General features: G+C 41.7%; 1 protein-coding gene across 1 annotated transcript in view; it reads right to left on the bottom strand.

Annotated features, from left to right (window-relative positions):
• XYLT1 (xylosyltransferase 1) overlaps nucleotides 1–22563 on the bottom strand; it is a 183574-nt gene that overhangs the window by 41063 nt on the left and 119948 nt on the right. Inside the window, exons 4-5 of the mRNA XM_032704234.1 lie at nucleotides 21887–22089; nucleotides 742–822 (exon numbers count right to left, since the gene is read on the bottom strand). Coding sequence (XP_032560125.1) covers nucleotides 742–822; nucleotides 21887–22089 — 284 coding nt within the window. The remainder of the gene's footprint in view (nucleotides 1–741; nucleotides 823–21886; nucleotides 22090–22563) is intronic.

Here is a 22563-nt window from a genome sequence, read left to right as displayed (position 1 = left end):
CTCAGTATATGTAGTTGCTAGAACTACTATATGTTACAAGACTGCTAGCACAGGTACAAAACTAGCAATAAAGAGGAAAAGCAAAACTATCAATAAATAGGAAAACAGGACCACTGCAAGTCAGATGGGAAAATTCTTTGATCTGCACAGGTTGGTTAGATCTTTGGAACATAGTGGTTGGTCACTGCTGCTCCCTCAAACCACAATGGTAAGTGAGAAAGCACAGCACATTCTCTTCTCCCTGAGACCTGTTCATGGGTGGATGAAGATGGAGTTTAAGTCAAGGACCTCAAAACTTTAGTAGAGTGTGATACACTCCAGCCACTGTCCTCACTCTCACTAGTATGTGCAGGCTGCCACAAGCTCCCACAGCTGGGGCTCTGCTTGCACAAGGCTTTGCTGCAGACCCCAGCTAGCACAGGTCTTGGTCACCAGAGTGGCTGGGACCAACTGGGCAATGCAGGCAATGACTGCTAGCTCACAAAACATCAATCTGTGCCAAGCCCCAAGGACAAAACAAGCATCACTGCTTAATGTCTCTCTCTCCACGAAAGCATCTTTGCAAACTGACTCTGGGAAGGAGTCATTCTGGACCAACAAACAACTATCCTCAGAAGAGGGTTTCCTCCTCATTCACTTTGACTAGGGATTTCTTCACTCAGGTAAACACTGGAAAACCATTACTGTGCAAGAATCCTCAGTGCCCATGGTTAAAATAAGGTGAAGGAAGGGCCAGCGTACCTTGCGTTGTCCCTCCCGTGGGATTTCAAGAAGTTCATATCACGGTATCTGGACAGGAATGCTACCAGGTGGTCATTTGTCCTGCAAGAGAAAGAACAAAGGATGCACAAATTACACTGTGAAAACCCCTATGTCTAGAGCAATTCATTGTTCTCATCCGGGGACCATCCACAGACTGAAGGAGGTGGTTTCTGAAAAAACTTCCATCCTGCTGCTAAACTTGCTAAAACCTGCTAAAACTTCCATCCTGCTGCTCCCTCTACTCAGTAAAATGTACTTGGAAGGAACCACAACTTTATTACATCTTAACGAATTTCTTATCAACTTTTGGTAGGTATTTTAAGCACTGTAACAGAGTAGGTATTAAGTAATACTGCTCAACACTTTTTAAATATGAAAGTCCAGCTGTGAGATGACTGCATTGATAGTCCCATTTTACATGCTTTGCTAGATATTTCCTGGGGAATTTGGTTAAGTATTGGCACTTTATTTGTTTTCATCCTTGTAATAGAGAAGAGGCCAAGGTTGGAATGCATAAATCAGAAAATTTTGATGTCAAAATGCCAATAGAATTAACGGGAACAAAGGAATTTAGAAGGTTAATTCCAATTAGTGTGACAGGCAATCTGACACCAGTATTTTCAAAATTTCAGCTGACATGTCCAAGAATGTATTTATGCTTGACAGCTTTTGTGGTCTGTTATTTCTTTAACAATGGAGCAAAAATGTTCTCTATTTATCTAGGTCAGCATATTTAGGAAAAACGAATAAATCACATTAAAATGATCTTAATCTCCTGAGTTGCATTCAAAACCACAACTTTATAGATACAACACCATTTAAGCAACGGTCTGTAATGAAGCTGATGGCAGAAAACTCAAGACAACACAGCTGTCAATAGTACTGTATCTTGAAAACATTTCATTATTATCAGGCACAGAAAACCAAGTTAAACCAAAATCCTGTACAAAATGCATTAACTTCTCAGGTCAGGCTGCAACAACTTGGAAATCTTATCAGCCAACTAAACTATTTTCATAATCTCGTTGATTTTATCTAGACTAAATGAATTATCTGTCTATCAACCAGCCTGACAGACCAGGCTGTAGGAGCCTGAGACCCTCCTCCTACGCTCACTCATGGGAGCTGTAATACCTCCCAGGGTCAGACTCTGCATCTCAATTTGGCAACCTCAGAAAACTGCTTTCTGTATAGTAAGCTGTACAGATTTTCACATTTGCTGCTCCAGTGACTCTCCATCTTACTGGGATGAATAGGCATTTAGTGAATTTACTTAGCAATGCTTCCACATGAAATGGTTTCAATGGCTGACATCTTCGGATGAGTTTCTAGGCAAAAGCTGGCACACAAAGATGATCTCTAGAAATATAACCAACTTTGGAAGTCCTTGAGCTTTAATTTTCTTACAGGATAAAAATCAAATCAACCAAAGTAACAATACACACCACTCAATAAAATATAATTTCTAGACTGCTCACCAAGCTATATTTTGCTGTTCAGCAGTGCTCTACCAAATGTACTGAGACTTGGGGCTGCCATAGAAACTTCTCAATGCTTCTCAGTTTTTAGATAATCCTTATAAATGCCTAAATGATGTTTAGCTCTCAAAGTAATCAATAATTGACATTTTCCTCTTCTTGAAAACATTGGTGGTATCTTAGTCCTACTTTGAATATTTTTAATTTTTTTTTTAAAAAGAACTTATACAGAGTTTTTCTCCTTGTCAATTAATACGCTTCTTTTCATGTGTTGACAACATGGAACTAAAACATCCTATTTCCATTTAGTAAAACTTTATAGATATTTGACACTTAGATTTATGCAGTCAACCAATTCTGTGCTCAGCATGACAGCACACTGAATTTCTATTAAGCTTTCATTCAAACTGCCTCTTCTGCCCCCAGTATCAGGAGGATGCTGCACATCACCTCTGAATTACTCCACCACAAGACCTTGAAAAGAAAATCAAAGGTACTGAACATGCCATAGATGTTAATGCATTTGTTAAAATACTCCTCACCTTTCAGAAAACTTTACCTTCGGGGGTAGATTTCCTAAATGCCTCTGGCACAGATTGCTGCCACACTTCTTCACACACAGCAGCAGCAGAGTCTCTCTGCCATGGCAGTGCCTCTGGCACTCCTTCTGAGAAAGACTAGAGACATGGGCCTATTTTTTCCTCTAAGTAAGGCAATTGAAAGCTGAGATTTTCAGCTGAAGACATTACTGGGAGCAACATCAACTCCACACTGCCAAATTAAATTCTGCTATAGCTCCACAAGTTTCAGGGATAATTCACTGAGCATAAATTTGGCATAAAATCTTTTACTAACTATCATGGTATAACAGAAAGTAATGAGTGCAACATAGCCTTCCTAAGAAGGAAATAAGAAAGTCATGGGAATAGGGAGAGTAGTTCTTGCTACTGATTAAAATACATTGATATACATATTACCTTCCTATCAGTCTCCCCAGTGTGTAACACAGCATGGATACAGAGTGAGGAGAAAGCCTTTCCTCAGGTGGTGCCCAAGGCTGGGGCTGACAGATACATCCACACAGCAACCACTTTTATTTCCTTTTATTATTAAACTTACCCAGAGGGTGAGGCACCAGGGAGAAGGATTAGTCAGCTGGTTACCTGTATCATTAGCAGGGAGGGAGGATGGTGTGAGTGTAGAGAGTTTGAGAGTCAAGTCTGCAGCACAGAGAGAAATGGGAAACTAATCCTCCAGTGAACTCCAAGTGTGGAGAAAGCTTGCACGTGTAGGAGGGTTTCCATGAGAAGATGACAAGTGAAGATTGAGGGGGAAACAAAGCTTGTTTGACTTCACTGATGTAGATCTGGTGTTAAGCAAGGGCAGGTCTGCCAGCTGGGATAGGGGTGCCCATCTCTCCCAGACCTTTGCTGAGGTCACCTCACTAAGGTGCTACAGCTCCTGTCCTGCAGCAAGGGTGGACAGAGGTAGCAGGGGCAGCACACTGTGCCTGCCTGCTGAGATGCCACTCAGCAAAACTCAGCCAAGCCCCTGCAGGGTTGAGCTCAGAAGGTGGGAGCACTCTGCTGGGCAGGCAGTGGGGCTCCAGAGGCTGCAAAAGCAGCTCCAGGGCTGCCAGTGACTCAACCCACAGCACTGCTCAACCTGGGGACACGGCTGAGACCTTGGGCTGGGGCTCAGCTCAGGGTTAGGGTCAAAATTAGAGTTTTGACATATGAATAGCCCCGGTGAAGTGACTGCTATTCCTTATCCGCCTGACTCATCTCCACAGTTTCCCTTCCCAGGGTTCAGCCCTACAGAGCCCAGACACAGCAACCGTGGCAGCTCTTTGCCAAGAAACTATTTCTAGAAGGTCCCTAGAGAAGAAAACTGAATTTTTGGGAAAACTTAACTCAGGATTAAGCATGATATTACTTCACGGTTAAACATGCATTGTGCACAGAAGAGCCTGGAAGTGGAAGAGGTGAGTGCCTTGAATTTTGCTACCTTCTTTTCAATAAATTTTCATAATTACGTTTAAGCGCATTGATCTCAATAAATTATTATTAATTTAATATTCATTTACACAGCATTGTAAAGTATGAGGAGATGCCATTGCTGCCAAGATGCCTGTGTTAGGAGAGTTCCTTTCCTGGCTATTCCTAGCCCCAGGCTATCCTGCCTCGCTGCCTGCTCCCTCCTACACAAGGAGGGGATGTGCTCAGACTGGCTCACCAGCTTCTGCAGCTGCCAGCAGTCCTGCATCCACCACCACAGGAGCTGGGGAGGAAGGAGAGCAATCCAGGAGACAGGGAAGAATTATGGCTAATTCCCACATACCCCTGTAGCATCCAGTGCACTCTGAAAGCTTCGCTCCCGCCTCTGCTGGGGACGTGGCAGCACTTGGCAGTGCAGCTGGGTGGGATCTTCCTACTCCAGTAAGGGACCCGACCTGCACTGGCCCTTTCCCTGTTGCTGGCACACATGTGGGGGTGTGTGTGTGCACAGGTAACCTAACAAAAGGATGCAACAGCAGAATGATTCAACAGAAAAAAGCAAAAGACCTCTTCCTGAAGGGAACACTTACAGCAAGATGATCAACCACACAAATGCAGCACAACAATACAGGAAAAAAACCCTCTCATTGCAGGGTTCAGCTTTCAGACCCTGGATGTGCAGCCTGACCCTCTCACTGATGCTTCCAACTCCTCCTCCCTCTCCGAAGGCAATTTAGTGCAAGGGGAGGCTCAGAGCAGCCTTACCCTGGTTGTACTAAGAAAAAATTTCAACTCTGCCATCTAAAAATGCAAAGAAAAGGGAAGGCTATATTTAGCCTTTGCTATCCATCACAGAACAAATATTAGCATGGCAGGCATTTCTCAGCGAAGCTGATCCCTATAACAACAGTCATTCGTAAAGTGTGTCATAAAAATGAGAACAACAGATATGATTTCAGAGGCCAACTGCATGTGGAAGGCTCTAGGTGACTGTTAACACCTCAGCTTTTCCAACAGTGTTGTCTTAAATGGTTTGTTTTGTCTTTCAAGTCAGGTTTAACCGAGGAACAAGATAATGGAAGAAAACTATTGCCTTGGCAGCTCAGCTCGCTGGAGTACTTGAGAGATTAGAGTTCTGCTCCAACACCAGCGCTGCCATCTGGGCTGGGAAGTTGCACCTGTGTATTTCAAAGCATCAGCTTTCTGCATTTGGATGCTCCAGGCACTGATCAGTCATCACACGGGATGCAGCTACTCTCAGTGCAGCTCTGCCAGTGTTGTATGATTCTCAAGACATTTTATTAGCAACACAATCATCTTTGCTGTACTTTCAATTACTGCTTCCCATTCAACCATTGTCTGTTTCCTATGGAAAAGAAAAGAACTAACATAGTCAAAAAAGAGCAAAAGTCTTTATAAATGTCACACTGCTGAATAAATCTCTTCCTAGTGAGAGTACATAAATGCCTGGGTACAAAGGAGATGTATTGAGAAAAAAAGAATATACTCCATCATCTGCTTCCTGAGCCACTCCACAACCTATTTTCTATAAATTCAAGGCTTCAGATGGCATTTATAAAATAAATAAATAAGCCCACTGCTGAGAAGAAGCAGCATGCTTAAATGAAAATCCTAAAGAGACCATATAAGAGAATTCCACCAAGGATTAATGAACAAATGTGATTAAAACTATCTACAGCTCTGGACTGCTGCCAAAATGCTGTCAGCAGTATTTGATATGTAAATGCTTAAAACATTTGCTATGTGTACTGCTGCTGATGCAAAGCCTCTATAGAGAGTTTCTCCATCTAATTAGAGATATTGGTTTAGCAAACTTTGGAGTCTATAAAAACCCTCAATGTCTCATTATTCTTCTAAAATAGAATATTCATTTGCTTGGAATGTTTTCAGCTATATCCCATGAAACCCTGAAAAGCCCTTGGCTAATGAAAAACTCTAGCCCTATATCAGCTAACAAACCCTACAGCTTTTATGATAATAAAATACTCACCACATGCACTCATTAAAACTTCGTAACTTGTCACTTTTGACTTTCCTTAAATATTCACCAGGCAAAAAGTAAACTACTCAATTTCCAATTATTTTATAGTGCAATTTCAACACGAGCATTTAAAATATCCAGGATCTTATCAAACACACCATACACGGTGCAATCACTGTGCCTCTGATCTGGTGAAGCACTTAACAGCATGTGCTTAACTGTAGCACACTTGGAGCTCTCCTGAAATGATGCAATTTTCACACTGCATTCTCATAAATTACTTCATGGGTAAGGACCTACATGTCCATGTGCTGGGAAGCAGCATGTGCAAGGATTACACACAAGCTTAAGAGCTGAGAGCTGTCCTTTAATCTTAGATCTCTCAGGCACACAAGCACACTTATTAAGGTGACTTTTCCAGCGAGGGAAATCCAGTTGTAACTCAGATTGTCTATCTCTATACCACAGATATATCACACCAATGGTTTAAGACTTAACTTATGTTACAAACTTAACTTATGTTTACAAAGCATTTTTTAAAAATCCCCTCAGCTGCAGGAGTACCTTTGAATTGATCTTAAGAATTCATTTGTCTGTGACAATGACATTTTCTGAGCATCCCTGCTGGTGCAGTAAAAAATAAAGAAATAAGAAAAACACTACCCTGTTATACCACGTCATATGCAGCTCTTTTTTTCCCTCACTATTTTAAAACAACTGTAAGTTGCAAGTTACAAAGCAAGTTACTGTATTTTACAATAAAACTATGAAATACATTGGTTTTCCTTTCAAAAATCTAATTGTATGGAATTGCTACTATGCTTATCAACAACAAATGCACTGAAAAACATCTGAATAACAAAAGCTTCTGAAGCACCTTTGAAAGGTGCAACTGCACAGGACCTGATACACATGAAAACAATCAAAGAAAATCAGCTACATGCAGGATGACTTAAAATAACCTCCTATTGATGCATTCAACTCAGAGGTATTTTGATAGAAAGGAAGAAAATGTTTTACCCCAATTTGTTAAACAATTTTCTATTTATTTTTCTATTTAAGTATATGAATCATCAGCACATCATCACCATTATTTATTTTTTGCATCTTGCTGGTCCAGAACTTCAGTGTCTGACAGATAGCCTTTGCTAGAAAGGCCTATAATTGCCTATTTCCAACAAATATTTCGAAGTAAAGGCAGAGATGTACGACTAACTCAGATAAGGGCTAGAAAACTTGTTAAAGGTATATATTGTAGTAAAGCAAATTCCTTTCCCACCACATTCACAAGAGATGTCAGTTTAGTTGAATTGCATGTATGAAAGAATGCTCATTTTTATCAGTGCTGGCAAAACCTGTTTATCAAGCCTTGCTGGTATTCCCATTATTCATATTTCGAAATCAAAATAATGCAGATTAGTGAAGAGAAAACAGCAATGTGGGGTTTAGACTCTGCAAATTACAGCCTGATCTAAAACACTTAGCATTTGTTGATAAGTAGCCCAGAGATTCATAGCCTCATATGCTTACTCAGCATTATCTTCGCTCCAAATATGGAATCATAGAACCATTTAATTTGAAAAACACCTTTAAGATCATCAAATCCAGCACTGCCAAGTCCACCTCTAAACCACGTCCCCAAGTGCCACTCTCCTAAACTAAGGTTCCAATCCTGAGTCAGCAGATTTCCTGTTGGCATTGGTGCATGTCATGTTCATAAGCACAAGTTTCTGTTCATGGGCTTGCGGAAGCTATTTATGAGAGAGAGCTGCCACGTTTGCCTGTTTCCCACTCCAGTCTGCCTGCCTGGAGAACAGGCAATTTGTGCAGTCATATTAGAGTCTGTTTATCATGGCTCTGGTACATTTATAGCTTGTTTCCAGCCTTTTTTGGCTTTTGATCCCACCAACCCAAACTTACAAATTGAAAAAAACCAGCCTAACGTAAAACCTCCTGTTCTAATTTTTGTCCTCTGGTGGGGTCAATGGTTAAATATCATCACCCCTGCTGTGGTTAACAGGCATGCCAGGGGTAAGCAATACATGTAGTTTGGGTCTCTTTTGCCTTTGCAGACAGGATGCAACACCCTCCAGCAGCAGAGTGGAAGGTGTCTGACTCTGGTCCATGGTGGGGCCATGGAGGGGCACAGCTGCCACTCCAGAGCCAGGCCAGGATCCTTGGCTCAAGCTCAGCTCTGCTCTCCCCTGAGCAGCACAACCAATCACTTGTTCTTGACCATATTTACTCTCCATGACACATGGCAGGCTTTCAGAAGACAAGCCAACAACAGTCATCCCTCTGGTTCAAGTTGAATTCTTCCCAAATAAATGATACAAAGGGAGGAGAAGCATCAGTGCAGGCAGGGGCAGGTGAGCTTGCCCACCCTGGGAATAACTTCATGGGAAACTTGTCACATGCAGGCAGATGGGTTCACAGTCACTTTAGCTGACCTTCCACTAATAGCTGCCATTAACACTTTAGTCAGCAACTTTCCAAGGTAACTGTGGTTAGTATAAATGGAAAGAATTGTGATTTTCATTATAAAAATGCACTGGTTAGGGGGATGACATCAACAAGTCCAAGTTCAAATGTTTTTAACCTTCTTCTATCAAGAGTGTAAGGATTGACTGAATGCAGAGTGTGAAGCTAATGAACACACACTATCTGCTGACAATTTGGCACAGAAAGGCTGTTTTAATATTACACTGTCAAAGGTCTATCATATTTTTCATTTCCATCAACAGGGAAGTTGAGTGTTGACGTAAATGATCACTTTGATAGACAGTGAGCAGGAAGCAGCAGTGTACCTGAAGAGGTCAGCTACACCCCTTTAAGCCACATTGATATTTACATTGAGATGCATGTTTAAAGAGGATTCATGCTCAGAATGCCCAAATTTAATGAGGTTATTTACTTAGTTTTAATCCTACCAGGAAAAAAACACAATGTCTTCGCTGTTATTATCTCTCATTTTCAGCATATTTCTATTTAAAAACTTTTATGACAATAAGGGCTTTCTCCCTCTAGAAAAAAACTTATGAAGTGACAGAAACATTGGTAAATGCACTTTCTGCCCATTTCTCTATGAAGTGCATGTTTGAAGAAAGCAGTACAAAAATTAAACACATTTTGTTCCTTAAAATACTAATATTTTTAGAACCCTCAATAGTGAGACAAGTTCCTTCTTGCAAGTCCTTTAATCAAAGAAAAAGTACTTTTTTCTACCCTCTTTCCCACTGATAAAGCCCTACACAAAGGACAGCATTGCATTCTGGTTTTGTGTCTGTAATGCTCCAAAATCAACGCAGGGCACTCAGTTTATGCTACTGTAAGCCAGACCATAAACCCAGCTCTCTGTTATTAGAACAGGCTATGAGAAATCATAACAAAGGTTTTGTGGTGTTTCCCAGTCTAGAGGCTGTGAAAATGTGTTGTTAGCATGTGTGACGGCGTATTAATAGACAAATATCAGCAGTGTCTTCCTATCACTCTGAGAACTGCTCTGTTTTTCCTTGCTCACGTCTCATGGTAGGTAATTCTCCATAGGAAAAATCCCTGAGCAATTACTTCTTTCCAAAAGGCCATTCATTGTGTCAGAGTGGCAGCAAATGTAATTGCTGCCAGTTACTACATCACTTCTAACAGCTGCTGAAATGTATTTGCCAAGATAATTTCACAGAGTTGCCTTTACCTGTTATTACAATAACAAGCCATTCCATTACTAATCACTGCCTCGATGCAGAGATCAATACAGAAAACTACCACAATGAACAAGCTAACACATGAACTCTGGATGGACCAAACACAAGCCATCCTCCTGGGGATGCCAGAATATCATTTGTAAGGATGCAGCACTACAAAGGGTTAAGACAGACATGACTATCCTATCTCTCCAAAACATCTTAATATCTGCTGAAAAGCATCTTAAAAAAAAAAATAAATGAAAGAGTACTGAAATACTTGACTAACCAGCTGCTAATACCCAAGGATATTTAATTATTAAAACTAAACATGATATAATTTTAGCTTTATCAAAGCACTGGGATTTTATTTAGTACAGAAAGATGCTCCCTGCTTTGCGTTTTCCCAGTGTTTGTCTGCTGCTGCATATTCATGTACAACCTCATCTGCCTACACGATACATCCCATTTTGATGAAAACAATAATCACTGATTAAATAAGCAAGTGGAGTGAGCTGCAGAAATTATCAAGTTCATTACTCAAATTAGTGAGACTTTGTTTAAAGGAAAAAAAATCTCGATATTGGGCTGAATGGGATCTTTTTGTTTGTTTATACCGTGTATATTTTACAATTTTTGTCACCATCTCTAAAATTAAATTACCGAGAGCTTTGTGTAAAAGAGAAGAAATTAAAACTAGATATGAGCATATATTTAAAGCAACCATTCGCTTCATTTAATTTCTACATTCCTGCATCCATCTGAAATTTTATTTGCACAAGTCAATAAGAAAAATGATTTGCTCATTAGGTTGAGCAATTATAATAAAAAATGCTCACTTTCTTCCAAGAAAGTGGGAAGAGAGAAACTTTGAGAATGTTTTATGTGAAGTAAACTCAGTCATAAGCAGCATTAATGCTTCTGCCTTCTCCACCCTGCTCATCATAGCAAGCTTTGCCTGCAGATCAGAGTCTTGTCAGTCTGGGAGTACAATCCCACTGTCCTGCCAGAGCAGAGACCCCCCGACATCTGTGGAGAAGGGCAGCTGTGTGCATGGCACTCCCCTCCTGAGACACCTCACCTTGGGGCTGGGGTCCTCATTGTCACATGTAGGAGGATAATGTGAGGGTGACACGTGTAAGGGTGTCAGCCTGGGCCAGGCTGTGTGGAAGGGGTGGATCTCCCCAGCAGATCCAACTCGGATTTAAAGCCCATCATTGTGGACTCTGCATTCCACAATCAGCAGTGACAGTCTTGCAGCTTAAGGCTCATGAGAAATCTTTGCTTTTCTGGATACAGTTGTTAAGATGCCACTTTTCCAGCTTAAATGTTAACTTTCGGTCATTTCTCAGTTTCCCAAACGTAACTTGCTCCCTCTGACTGTGCTCACCCACAGGTCGTGATTCACCCCCTCGCCCCACCCTCACACATCTGCCATGCCAGGAAATTAAAGCCATTCAATCCTCTCTTCCCCTTTCAAAATCAGTGCATTCCTGACAGACACCAAAGATGGTTCACTGCAGGACTCAGTGAAAACATCCCTCCCTGCACGCTCAGCTTGCCATTGAAGCCACTCCAGCACAGCCCCTCTTTGCAGGGTCACCTCCCAGTGGCTCTGAGCAGGTGAAGGCATAGCAGACATGCTCCCAAATGTGAAGGTCCAGCACCTTCTGCAAAGCTCACATTCCCTGCTGCCACACAACACAGTGGCCACTGGAACTTCACGTCAATGATGAAATGGAAATCACTGACACTAAGCTTGCAAGCAGCAGGGAACTGAGACCACCACACTCCATGGAAAAAGGGAGGAGAGCCCTTTCTGAAGGGCCACAATGTATAAATTAGTCATACTAGTATTGGGTCTTGCCATCTCCAATTTCCAGCACAGAACTACACAAAATCTGGCCAACTTAGTCTGACATTGCCCTGAGAGCAGACGGTCCTTCTGATGCAGCGGGAAAGACAGACCTGGGTAAAACAACTTGCTTTTTCCCCATCTCACACTTTCTAAGGAAAAGGAAAGAGGGAATTTACACTCATGCAATGGGCAGCTTTAATCTCCTAACTAGAGTTATCCCCAGAGAAGAGTGGTGGGACTCCACCAGCAGAAGGGTTGTGTGGTGCTCTCTGTGCCACGGTGAAACCAAGAGTTCTTCATCCCCCTGATGAAACCCCTCTGCTGAGGCTCTTTCACAAACTCATTTAAAAGTAAAGTGAATTACTGTAAACCAGGCCCTTCCTGAAGCTCCTCCTGGGCCTGCCACTCCTTTTGATCCCTGAGCTGCTGAATCAACCTGTCGGAGTGCATCAATTCAAAGGACCAGAAGGCAAAACAGGGAAAACGGGGTCAGGCTAATGGGATTTAACATTAATTCTGCACCAAGCCTAAAAAGACGGAAGAACAGGGCCTGGGGGGTGAAAGGGATAATGAACTGAGAGTTGATGGAAGGAAACTTAATTGGGTTTAACAACAGAAGGTCAAATTTTGTTACCTTTATTTGGGTTGAGCAATAATCTTATTTTGACAATCAGTGCCAGCTGCTGACCTACTCTTCATTGGGACTGTTTTGGAGTAAGTGAAGAATGCAGAGCTGGGACATGGGGCACAAACATGTGGCAGAGAGGATGTCTGAGTGAGAAAACTGCAAAGGGAATTACAGATCCATTAACTGACATAACTGGGGCTGATGAGAAAACTACTGGGAGGGTGGGAGGCTGATGTTCCTGCTCACTGCTGTGCTCAACAGAGCTGCAATTAGAACAGTCTTATTTAATACTGAGACTAGAAGAGAACCAGTGGTTCACCTCAACTCAAGAAAAGACTCTAGAAAAGGCAGTCTGTCATCAGTGATCTCCTGACACTGCCAAGCCCTACTGTGGAGCAGTGACCTGGAGTGATGTCCTGGCTGCCTCTCCCCTCCTGGGCTGCAATGGTTCATGAACCTGGGGGTGCTCCAGGCACTTTGTGATGATACCCAGCACTGGTATCTCTTGACACACCACATGTACCAGTTTCCCATCCCGAAGAAAGATCAGGGTGTAGTTCTGCAGCTGCCACCTGCAACATGACTTGAGCCCTGTGGGAACAGTTTCAGTGCCTACACAATACCACCTATACAAAGGTTTAGCAGTGACACTGACCCTCACAGAGCAAGCACAGCCACAGTCCCTGCAAGCCCCTGACACAGAAATAATCTGGAAGGTACCTGGCACCTGACTGGTATGGTACATCACATCTTCAGAACACAATTATCTGAGTTGGTGCTAAAATGTCCTCCAAAGCTGCCCCAATTATTTAAAGCCATAATGTGACACAAATAACCAATTTGGATTTATACATCTTTTAGTTTTCAGCTGCCCCAAGAAGGCACTGTTGCAAGATTATTTGCCAGAAATTAGTTTGGGGCAGCAAACTTTTAAACTGAGATTGACTCTGTATTTGGAAAAGTCTTGGCCCCAAACCAGTTCCTAATGTGGCAAAGAGTGCAATTATCCTGATGAAAGCTTAGGGATGCTTGTGCCTACAGCTGGTTCATCAAGTAATGCTGAATGATGGATATAATTAAACAGCGTGTGGCAGAGTGGAATGTGTGCTACAATGAACCATTTAGGGCCTCATCCCCTCCGATCAGCCCGGAACTACAGATGGATCATCACAAACACAGTCAATGGCATTCAGCACCACTATTTATATGGAGAGATTCAGAAGGATCATATCAATGCACTGTGGCTAGCAGTGCTGTGCAGGACAAGCAGAAATGGAGTATTCAACTGTAATACAGTGCAACTGTAAAAGCCAGCTAGCCCCTAATTCTAGCTGGGACTGCACAGCAAAATTTAGGTCTGGAATTTCTGCACTACCAGGTCAAAGCTTCCACAGTATCTCAAGATACAAAGATTTGACTAGTTGACACTAGTCAGGACTATAAAAAAAATAAAAATAAAAAAGAAGCTTGAGAAAAAGAGCCACATTCTACAGCACATCCCTAAAGACAAAGAACACCACACACAGAGGTGGCTCTACTCTCTTCCAAACCACCCAAGCTCTGCAGCACTGACAGTGCCCACAGACGCTGCTTTTGGTTGACAGAGATGTGAGAGCTGAGCTGGGCCTCCTCTGGAGCACTTACAGACCGATGAAGGGGTTTGTTCCCCGCAGAAGAGAACAAAGGCTAAGAAGCTTCTTAAGCAACTCCCACGTAGGGGAGTGCACTGGAAGATCTCAGTGCTTCCCACCTGCAACCATCCTCCTTCACCCCACAGCTCCCGAGCCCGGGGACTTGAGCATCAGCACGTGGTGTGGTCTTAGGGACTTCAATGAGTGACAGCAGCAGACAGAACAACACTGGATGCCTCTGTCCAAATAAATACAGTATTTCCCATCAGTGCTCCCCATAAATCCCAGGGAGTGAGGCAGCTGGTGGACAGCTGGCTCTTACCTTGCACTATAATTCTGGGAAAGAGTGGAAGAGGCAGGTGGGACTGTACACTTGTGCCACCCACCCTTGGTCTCTAACCACAGTGGGTTACTACTGTGTTTTATCTATATAAAAGCACTTTAAAAAAAACTATTTGTTGATCCAAAGCAGCTTTAATTCCATTCCAAAGTATTTCATTCCAATCATCCATTCAGCTCATTCACATGCAGTAATCCTGAATAACAAAATGTCAAAGTGTATAATTTAATATCAAGACAAGACCTGAATTTATGTATCAATTGGCTGAAAAATCTTAAACAGCAAAGACCATTCAACACTTACATTTTTAGCCCTCTTTTCAACGGGAAGAATTCATCTATCCATCTCTCCCTCTCTTCTCTATTTCAATATCACCACTAAGAGACTGAATCAGAATAACATTTTGGCTCACCCTTTAGTGGCCTTTTGGTTCACAGTTATTTAAGAGTGACTTGGGAAAGGTATAATAGCACATGTTGTGTTATCTTCACTTTGAACTGCCACCAGATATTATTTTGCAGCTGTTTTATTTTAAGTGGCATCTGAAATCTAAACAAAAAAGTGTCTTAATGGCAATTTCAGCAGATTTTTAATTTCCTTACAGAATTCAGCAAGACCACGAAGGGAGAGCGTGTTTAAAATGGAATGTTATAATAGGATTGTTTCCCTCTTTCAAGCAGTTTTAGCTTCTGGAATTTGATAATGATTTTACTGAACTTTCAGAAAAAAACCCCAAACAACCAAACAACAAAAAACCCCAAAACCAAGTTGAAGAGAGATTAAAGGTTCTCACAAAACCCAGGTAAACACCACATGGACACCTGTCTCTCTGCAGCTGCTGTTATCCACTTCACACTTAACCCAGAGTAAAAGCCACTTGAAGCAAAGTTGTGGGAGAGTGCACAAGAGAGAAGGGTCACACCTGAGATTTCTCTAGAGATCAACATCCCACTACACACTCAAACCCCACTGGAGCTTCTCTCCCAGGAATGCAGTGAGCAACTGAGTATCATGAATTTTGCTAACCATGGATTTAAAGTACAAGAGCCATTCTGCACAAAGGACTTGGTTACCCCACACTTTTTGTCCACAAAGACAAGTTGTAAGTGAAAAACTGGTTTCATAAATAGCTCTGGAGCTGTGAAGAAGAAATAGCTGAGCTGGCAAGATCCCTCACACTGCTCAATGCCTTCCTCAGCCCCAAAACATTGGCTACCCTTACAAAAACACTATTCCAGATAGTATTCTAGCATCCTGAAGACAAAAGATGCAACTGTTGCCTAGGAACCAATGTTGCACATTATCACAACATTTGTGCTCTTATCGTTTACAGATCAGGCTGAATGGTATCCAGTGAAGACTCACATTTAACTCTCTTCTAGCAGACAGACTTTTCTCTCAGTCATTGTGCCCAGAAAGCAAATGGCAAACAGATGAAAACCCTTTGGCTCTTTGCTAGAGAACCTCCCTGTGAGCAGCCCCAGAGCCAAGCCAGAAGAGAAGTGGGTACCAGCCTGGCAGCCCAGCAGTGCTCGGAGGCTGCAGTGCCCACCAAACTGCAGAGCTTGGCATCTGGGGCTTCCTTCTGCCAGGCAGTCCCCACAGCAGTCTGAGACACTGGCTCAGATGCTTCAGTTCACATAGGAAGAGATAAAGGGCTCAATGGTTAGCACTGTAATCAACAAGGTAACATGCTGCCAAGCACAGGGGCACTTCGAGTAAAAATCCTATGCTAAAAATGTGCCTTATCGATGCATCTTTAATCTCCACACTGTAAAAGTGTCTGGATATCCAAACCAGTCTCCAGTTTGGGGTGCATTTATTCCTGTTGCCAGACTGAGGCTGCTATGCAGCACATCTCAGAAGTACTAAATATCCAAAGAAGTTACAAAGAGCTGCAGATGTGACAATCCCCCAAAAGCAAAAGCTGCTTTACATCCTTAAATCCAGGAGAGGCAGAAGGAGTAACCTCAGTTGCCCTGGCTGCACAGAGAAAGGGTGTGTCTCCCACCACTAACATTTGCCAGCTTGAAGAAAATATTATGTTAACACCAGATGTAAATAAAATTTTTAAGCCACAATAATTTCAACATTTCACCCCACCCATTTGTGACCACGCACAAAACCACTGCCTTGCCAACCACTGATAATTTATCAGTAAGACAGAGAAATGGAATAGCAAAACTAAAAAGATAACCTTCAAAATATATATAAATCGCAAGCAAATGTGCTGGAAAAAGGAAGAAAGAAGAGGAGAAAAGGTTATTTGAGGGATTAAAGAAAGAAGCAAATCTGAAATTGTCAGAGAATGCATATTCCTGAAAAACACCAATAAAGTTCCTTTTTGGACAGGAAAAAAGATTCCCTGTGAAGCATTAGGAGTGGATTGACATCTGGATTGCCAGATAAAGATATTCTGAGCAAACAAAACCACATACAACGTCAGTGACAACACTGAGATAAAAACCTCAGGCACTGGCATCTTAACAGATGTTGTACTGCAAAAGCTACCTGTGCTGCACTCCCATCTAGATGTACAGATATGATTTAGCAGTGCTTCAGCTCAGGATAACATTTGAAAGGGCACTTTAAAGAACACTGCACTATTTGCCTACTGCCTGGTACATTATTCTAGTGACAAGGCCTGCATTTCAGATCAGCATTGCAACATGTGGCTTCATATGGGGTGTAAGGTCAAATTCAGCCCTGAAAACAGTATCCTTTATCCAGGTTTTCATGTCCAGCAACAGTTTACACAATGTCAGGAAGGAAATATCTGTGGAGGACAGCTCTGAAGTCTAAATCTTAGTGAGACGTAGAATTGTTAAATTAAATCAAGTCAAATTAAGACAGAGACGGAGAGGAACTTTCTTTCTAGTCAATGTTTTGGGTGATCCTATTTGCCATCGAACAGCTTTCATCAGCTCTGCTGTCTTTGGGATTTCTAAATTCATAGCCATCAAGAGGGCACAACTGTGTCTCAGACATTTCTTACAAAGCTAGAGAGATGTATGTGAAAGCTAAGTGCTTTGCTTCAGTTTTAGGAAGAAATTTTCCTGCATTTCCAATATTGCATTTCAAGCCTACACACTGCAAAAGCTGAGAAGTTTTGCAAAAGCAGCCGGACAGCTTGAGTCTGGTATCAAAGGGCACCCTTCAAGTTTCTAAAGGAGTATCTAAATCTTTAGATGAACATTGCTATTTAGCATTAACAATGTTACCTTGACCCTCAGAGGACTACATATTGAAGCAAGAGCAAGTCTGTCAGTAGTTCTCTGCTAGCTCATTTTTCTTAATTTCTGTGTGATTCTAACTGACAAAGATGATCTCCATAAATTACACCAAATTGGCACCTGTTTAAAGGACCAGTCCCAGTCAGATCATCCCATTTACTTCCCAGAGTCTGTAGTACCTCAGGTGCTATTTGTATTATGACACCCATTTCACTGAAGTGACAGACCAAAACCTCTATTAAAGGTGTCTCACTCAAAGGAGTCTTCACAACACAGGCTTTTGTGAAAAGTAGGGCTACACAACTTCATCATAAGAAAGTGTCAAGCAGCAAAACACAAGTAGTTTCACTGGGTTTATTTTAAGTTCTGTTGTTATACCTGATTGCTCATAATTGAAAATGTAGTCATATCTGCATTCCTGGCTCCACCAACAAGACACTTTATTTTCTTACTACTCTGAAGCACTCCCCAAGCTTCTGCTAATAATTTTGCTTGACCTTTATTAAAGACCAAGCATTAGCTGGCAATTAGATTTGGTGATCCCTTTGGTGATTGAGGCTCAGTGATTTACTGTAAATTATAAATAGTTCAAATGTTTCATTATGTTTATTCTTTATACAAGCTCTGTGGCCAGGTAAGCGCTGACATGACATTCACTGTTAAATGATCTCATTAAACTTCTTAATTTAAGTGGTGCAACACTTCACCTGCCACATTATCCAAGGACTCCAGCAATGCACATTAAACATTCAGCATGAATAGATGCTCTACTATAGTTCACCTTGTTGGGAGTGAAATTTCAGTCCCTGAACATAAGGTTGACTACTTTATGCTCTTTGTCAGAGACAATAAATAATGCAAATAGATACCCATGTAAAGTAAGAGGTTAAAGACATCAATAGCTTTCCCACAGGGTTTTGAAAGAGACTCTCAAAAGAAAGGACTTTAAATAAATAAAAAATACCACTAAAATTTAAAAAGTTAAGGAAAACAAAGGAAGGTGCTGGTTTCTTTCATTTCTTTATGAATTCAATGACTGTGAGAGATATTTTTTGAGAACTCTGGAAGCATGTGCTTTTTTTTTATTCACAAGCCCAGGGCTAAAGGAAGGGCAGTTGTACAACCTCCCACCTCAGAGTTTCATGTGGAGGTTTGTCTTTAGCCATTTCATCCCTCCTTTTCCTGCTTAGAACGTTTAACAGAGCTGAAAGGAGTCAAGGTTGGATAATGCACCACATTATTTCACTTAGGCCAATAAACAGCATATTGCTTTATGACTAAAGGGAGACACAGGATTTTTATTGAAGGCACCTTCACATCCAGACTATTGGCCAGTGATTTCTACTGCAGTAACAAGGAGAGGCTCATGGATTAGGACCTCCTTTGTGCCAGGTGCTGCACCTATAGACTCCACAAACGAAGCATTCAGGTGTGAGGAAGAATAATAGGGGTATATGAATTTTCCTGGCCTGCATAGGTTTTATTTTACACGTTTTTAATTGTTTCCTTCACAAAATGAATAGTTCTAATATTTTTTCCCCCGTGCCTTTAAATAGTATGATCCTTAACATCTGCTCATCTCTTCCAAAGTATGAAGGGCTCCTAGCAATTCTGCTGTAGTCCATGAACATACCAGACTGCTCCCTGGACAGATTTAGGCTTCATCATATAGTATTAACCCCACATACTGAATATGTTTTTCTGACTTAGAAGGCTGGATTAGCTTTTATTATCAGAAGAGAAGTAGTAAAGGTTTCAGTGTTACAGATGGTATGGCAGATGGGAAGAGAAAGCTTAATATGAAGCAGCTCTGGATAAAAACTATTAATCCACAAAATTCATATGTTGTTATGCAGGGAAACCTAGCAAAACCCACTGCAATATGACTAACCAGTGAGAGAAGCATAAACTGCCCGTAGCCCATTATCTGACAAATCATGGCATAAAGTTTGAAAGAAGAGGAAAAAACCCCTCAAACACCCTATTTACTATTTCCTGGAAAAACAACCAGCTCTCTTTGGGGTATGCAAGGAGTAATGACTTTCTAAAGATTATAAAGAATATTAATTTATAGCTCCTCCATTATGAAAATGAAATGGACTCATATATGTATTTGATAACATTTTCCAGGGTTTATAGCTGTAATACTCCATATTAAAAATGTCTAACAATACTCATAAGTCACTGTCATTGAAGTTGCAGCGCTAAAAAGGGCTTCTTACTTTTTGTTGAAGTGCATCATGGTGTGAAGGGAAAGCACATTTCCTTCAGTTCTGGTAACAGAATACTCTGACAGAAAGAAAAGGGAGCACTTCAGATGCTGCCTGGCTGGTGAGAGCCCACCACACATCTCTGAGAGCAGCTGCAATGGAGAACCACGACCTTCGAGAATTCCCTCTCTGAAGAAACGAGCGCCTGGAATTTCTCCAGCTGAATGGGACTTGTTCAGAGCTTGAACGACTGCAAGATGCCACGGCATTATTACAAAGAATCCATTAACACTGAACTGGCTACAGTCTACTCAACAAATCCTGGGATTGTTTATGGCCATGTCTGTGAGCGACTGACCCCATCTGGCCCTGTGGTTTGAACTAAGAACAGTTCAGACTGCCACAGGTCACGGCCCCAGCATTACACACGATGGATAGAGTAGACTCAACACCACAGGATAACTGGACACATCTGCTGGAACTAGTCTACACCAGACCTTCAGCAATTTTCTCTTACAATTTATCTTACTTGATTCAAAGTGCCATCACCTACCTCTTCCTTTATGGTCTTGCATCAGCCCACCTTGTAGCGTCAATACAGCATTCCTCACCAGGGAAGTGAATGATAGGGAATAACAAGCTAGCTTTTCCCAAAACTCAGGAGATAGACAGAACTACATACTCTCCCTTACAAGCAAGGATAATATGTCAAAACTGTTAAGTCTCTTTCTATTGGACACCAGAAGTGTTTAACTCTGATGCAATGTGAAATACCGTGATTTCTTAATTCAAATCCCCATGTTCCAATATCAGTGCAATCTCAGTGACTCGTGCTCCTCCCTAATTTTTCTCCCCCAAATGCACTGCATTTCTCTGACAGTGCTTAGAAATAGGCACCAGCAATAAAGCCTTTTGTCAGTCCTCACAGAGTCCTTCCTAAGGCCTCATGTTTATTTTCATTTTTCACCTCAGTGGCGAGATTTCTGTCCAAGTAGCAGCTTCAGGAAGGGACTCATAATTTGAGAGAGATCTTGGAGAAACCTAATTGGTGGAACATCTTTTATATTTCTTTTCTAGGAATACTAGAACCATGTTATACCATCACTCATCAGAAAATCGCCCAAGGAAGTTACTTCCCCTTTCATCGATTTATTTCAACATAGAGGGAAACAGAAGCCACAAGGAGAATTTTCTGTTCCTTCTTCTTAATAACTCTTACAGCCTAAACCAAACAGTTTAAGGACACTTGGGGGTTTTTTGGGGGTGGGTATTTTTTTGATTTTTTGTTTTGGTTGGTTGTTTTTTTCGTTTGGTTTGGGGTTTTTTTTACGGACTATCTACTTTTGCACAATGCTGTAAACTTATGGAATGAAGCTGTGAGACCTGGGTGATGTAAATTCAGAAAGAATATAAATTTCACTTAAAATCATGAGCCTTATCATGTGGTTGTGTGGAAGTTCTCTGCCTGATGCCATCTGAATAAAGATATTCAGGCAACGGTTGGTGCTGAAGATATAATTGACTCCTAGCTAGTTATTTTTCACTTCTACAACCCTTATCCTCCACAGAAAAAGTACTAAAAAAAGGGAGAGGAGAACATTACCTTCACTGAATCTGTATTCATACCTTTAACACTTGCTGAGACATCAAATCAAACTGTTAATCAGAGCCCTGGCAGGGAGGAATCTCTCCATGCCTGGGGTTCATTTGCTGAGCCCCAGCACTTCCTGCTACTTTACTCATCCTCTACTGCCTCTTTTGCTGGAAGTATTGACTAACTAGAGCAGCCCCTCAGCTAAAGTGAAGGCCCAGTGCTGCTACCCTGCTCCAGCTGCAGTCCCTCCCAAGGAAGTGGAAGACACACAGGGTACAGTAAGATGATTGTCTCCTTGGCTAACGTGTGGCTCTCAGACACCTGCTTCACCAAGGGAGTCTTCTGCTATAAAACAAAAGAAACTGCCCCTCTAACTGTGCTTCTTGCAGCACAGCCTGGACATGTCATCCCTTATATCCATACTTATTTCCTTTAGGAACAAAACATATACATTCTTAAAATGCTGATTGTACCTGATTGGGTAGTCGGCAGCACTGAGGTTAATGAAGAAATCCCATGGCCAGTCATTCATCTCCATTAAGTCCCTCATGGTCTGCAGGTAGGTGGACAGAAGACTTGCTCCTCCCCAGATAGTTGCCATTCTCCAAGGAGTGACTCTCACATTTGGGTACTGGCTGGCAAACTGGAGCACTTGCCGATGCAAGTAATTGGATCGCTTTACAGGAGAAAAGAGTAATACATTCAAGTTATTCTGTCCAAAATTTTCTCTCCCTGTATTCACTAACCACCAACCCTACTTCCTGACTCACCGAGTGCTGCCATTGCTTTGCCCTCACTTACTATAGTACAAAACCTTCTTTTGCTAAATGCTTATTTGCTAAATGTACAGAGAACCCTGTTTAATTCATTTTATTACAACTATGGTAATCACAAATCAGTGTGATTAGCTCTTATTCATCATCTGTCACTGCAGATCCCAAAGGGCTTTCGTAGAGGAGGTGAATGTTACCACCTCCCTTTTATAGTGTGTGACTTGCCTAAGGTACCTCAGGCCACCACCTCAGTCTGCATCAACTTATCAGTTGCTGCTAACTAAATGTACAACAGACAGACATGGAGAGATACTCATTGACATAGAAGGAGAAATGAAGGCTCTTACATAAAGAAGATAACAAGAAAGAAAAATAAG

This window comes from Chiroxiphia lanceolata, chromosome 16 (genome assembly GCF_009829145.1).
Source record: "Chiroxiphia lanceolata isolate bChiLan1 chromosome 16, bChiLan1.pri, whole genome shotgun sequence".
NCBI lineage: Eukaryota > Metazoa > Chordata > Aves > Passeriformes > Pipridae > Chiroxiphia > Chiroxiphia lanceolata.
Note: the sequence above shows the minus strand (reverse complement) of the source record. Positions and strands in the feature narration are given on the sequence as shown.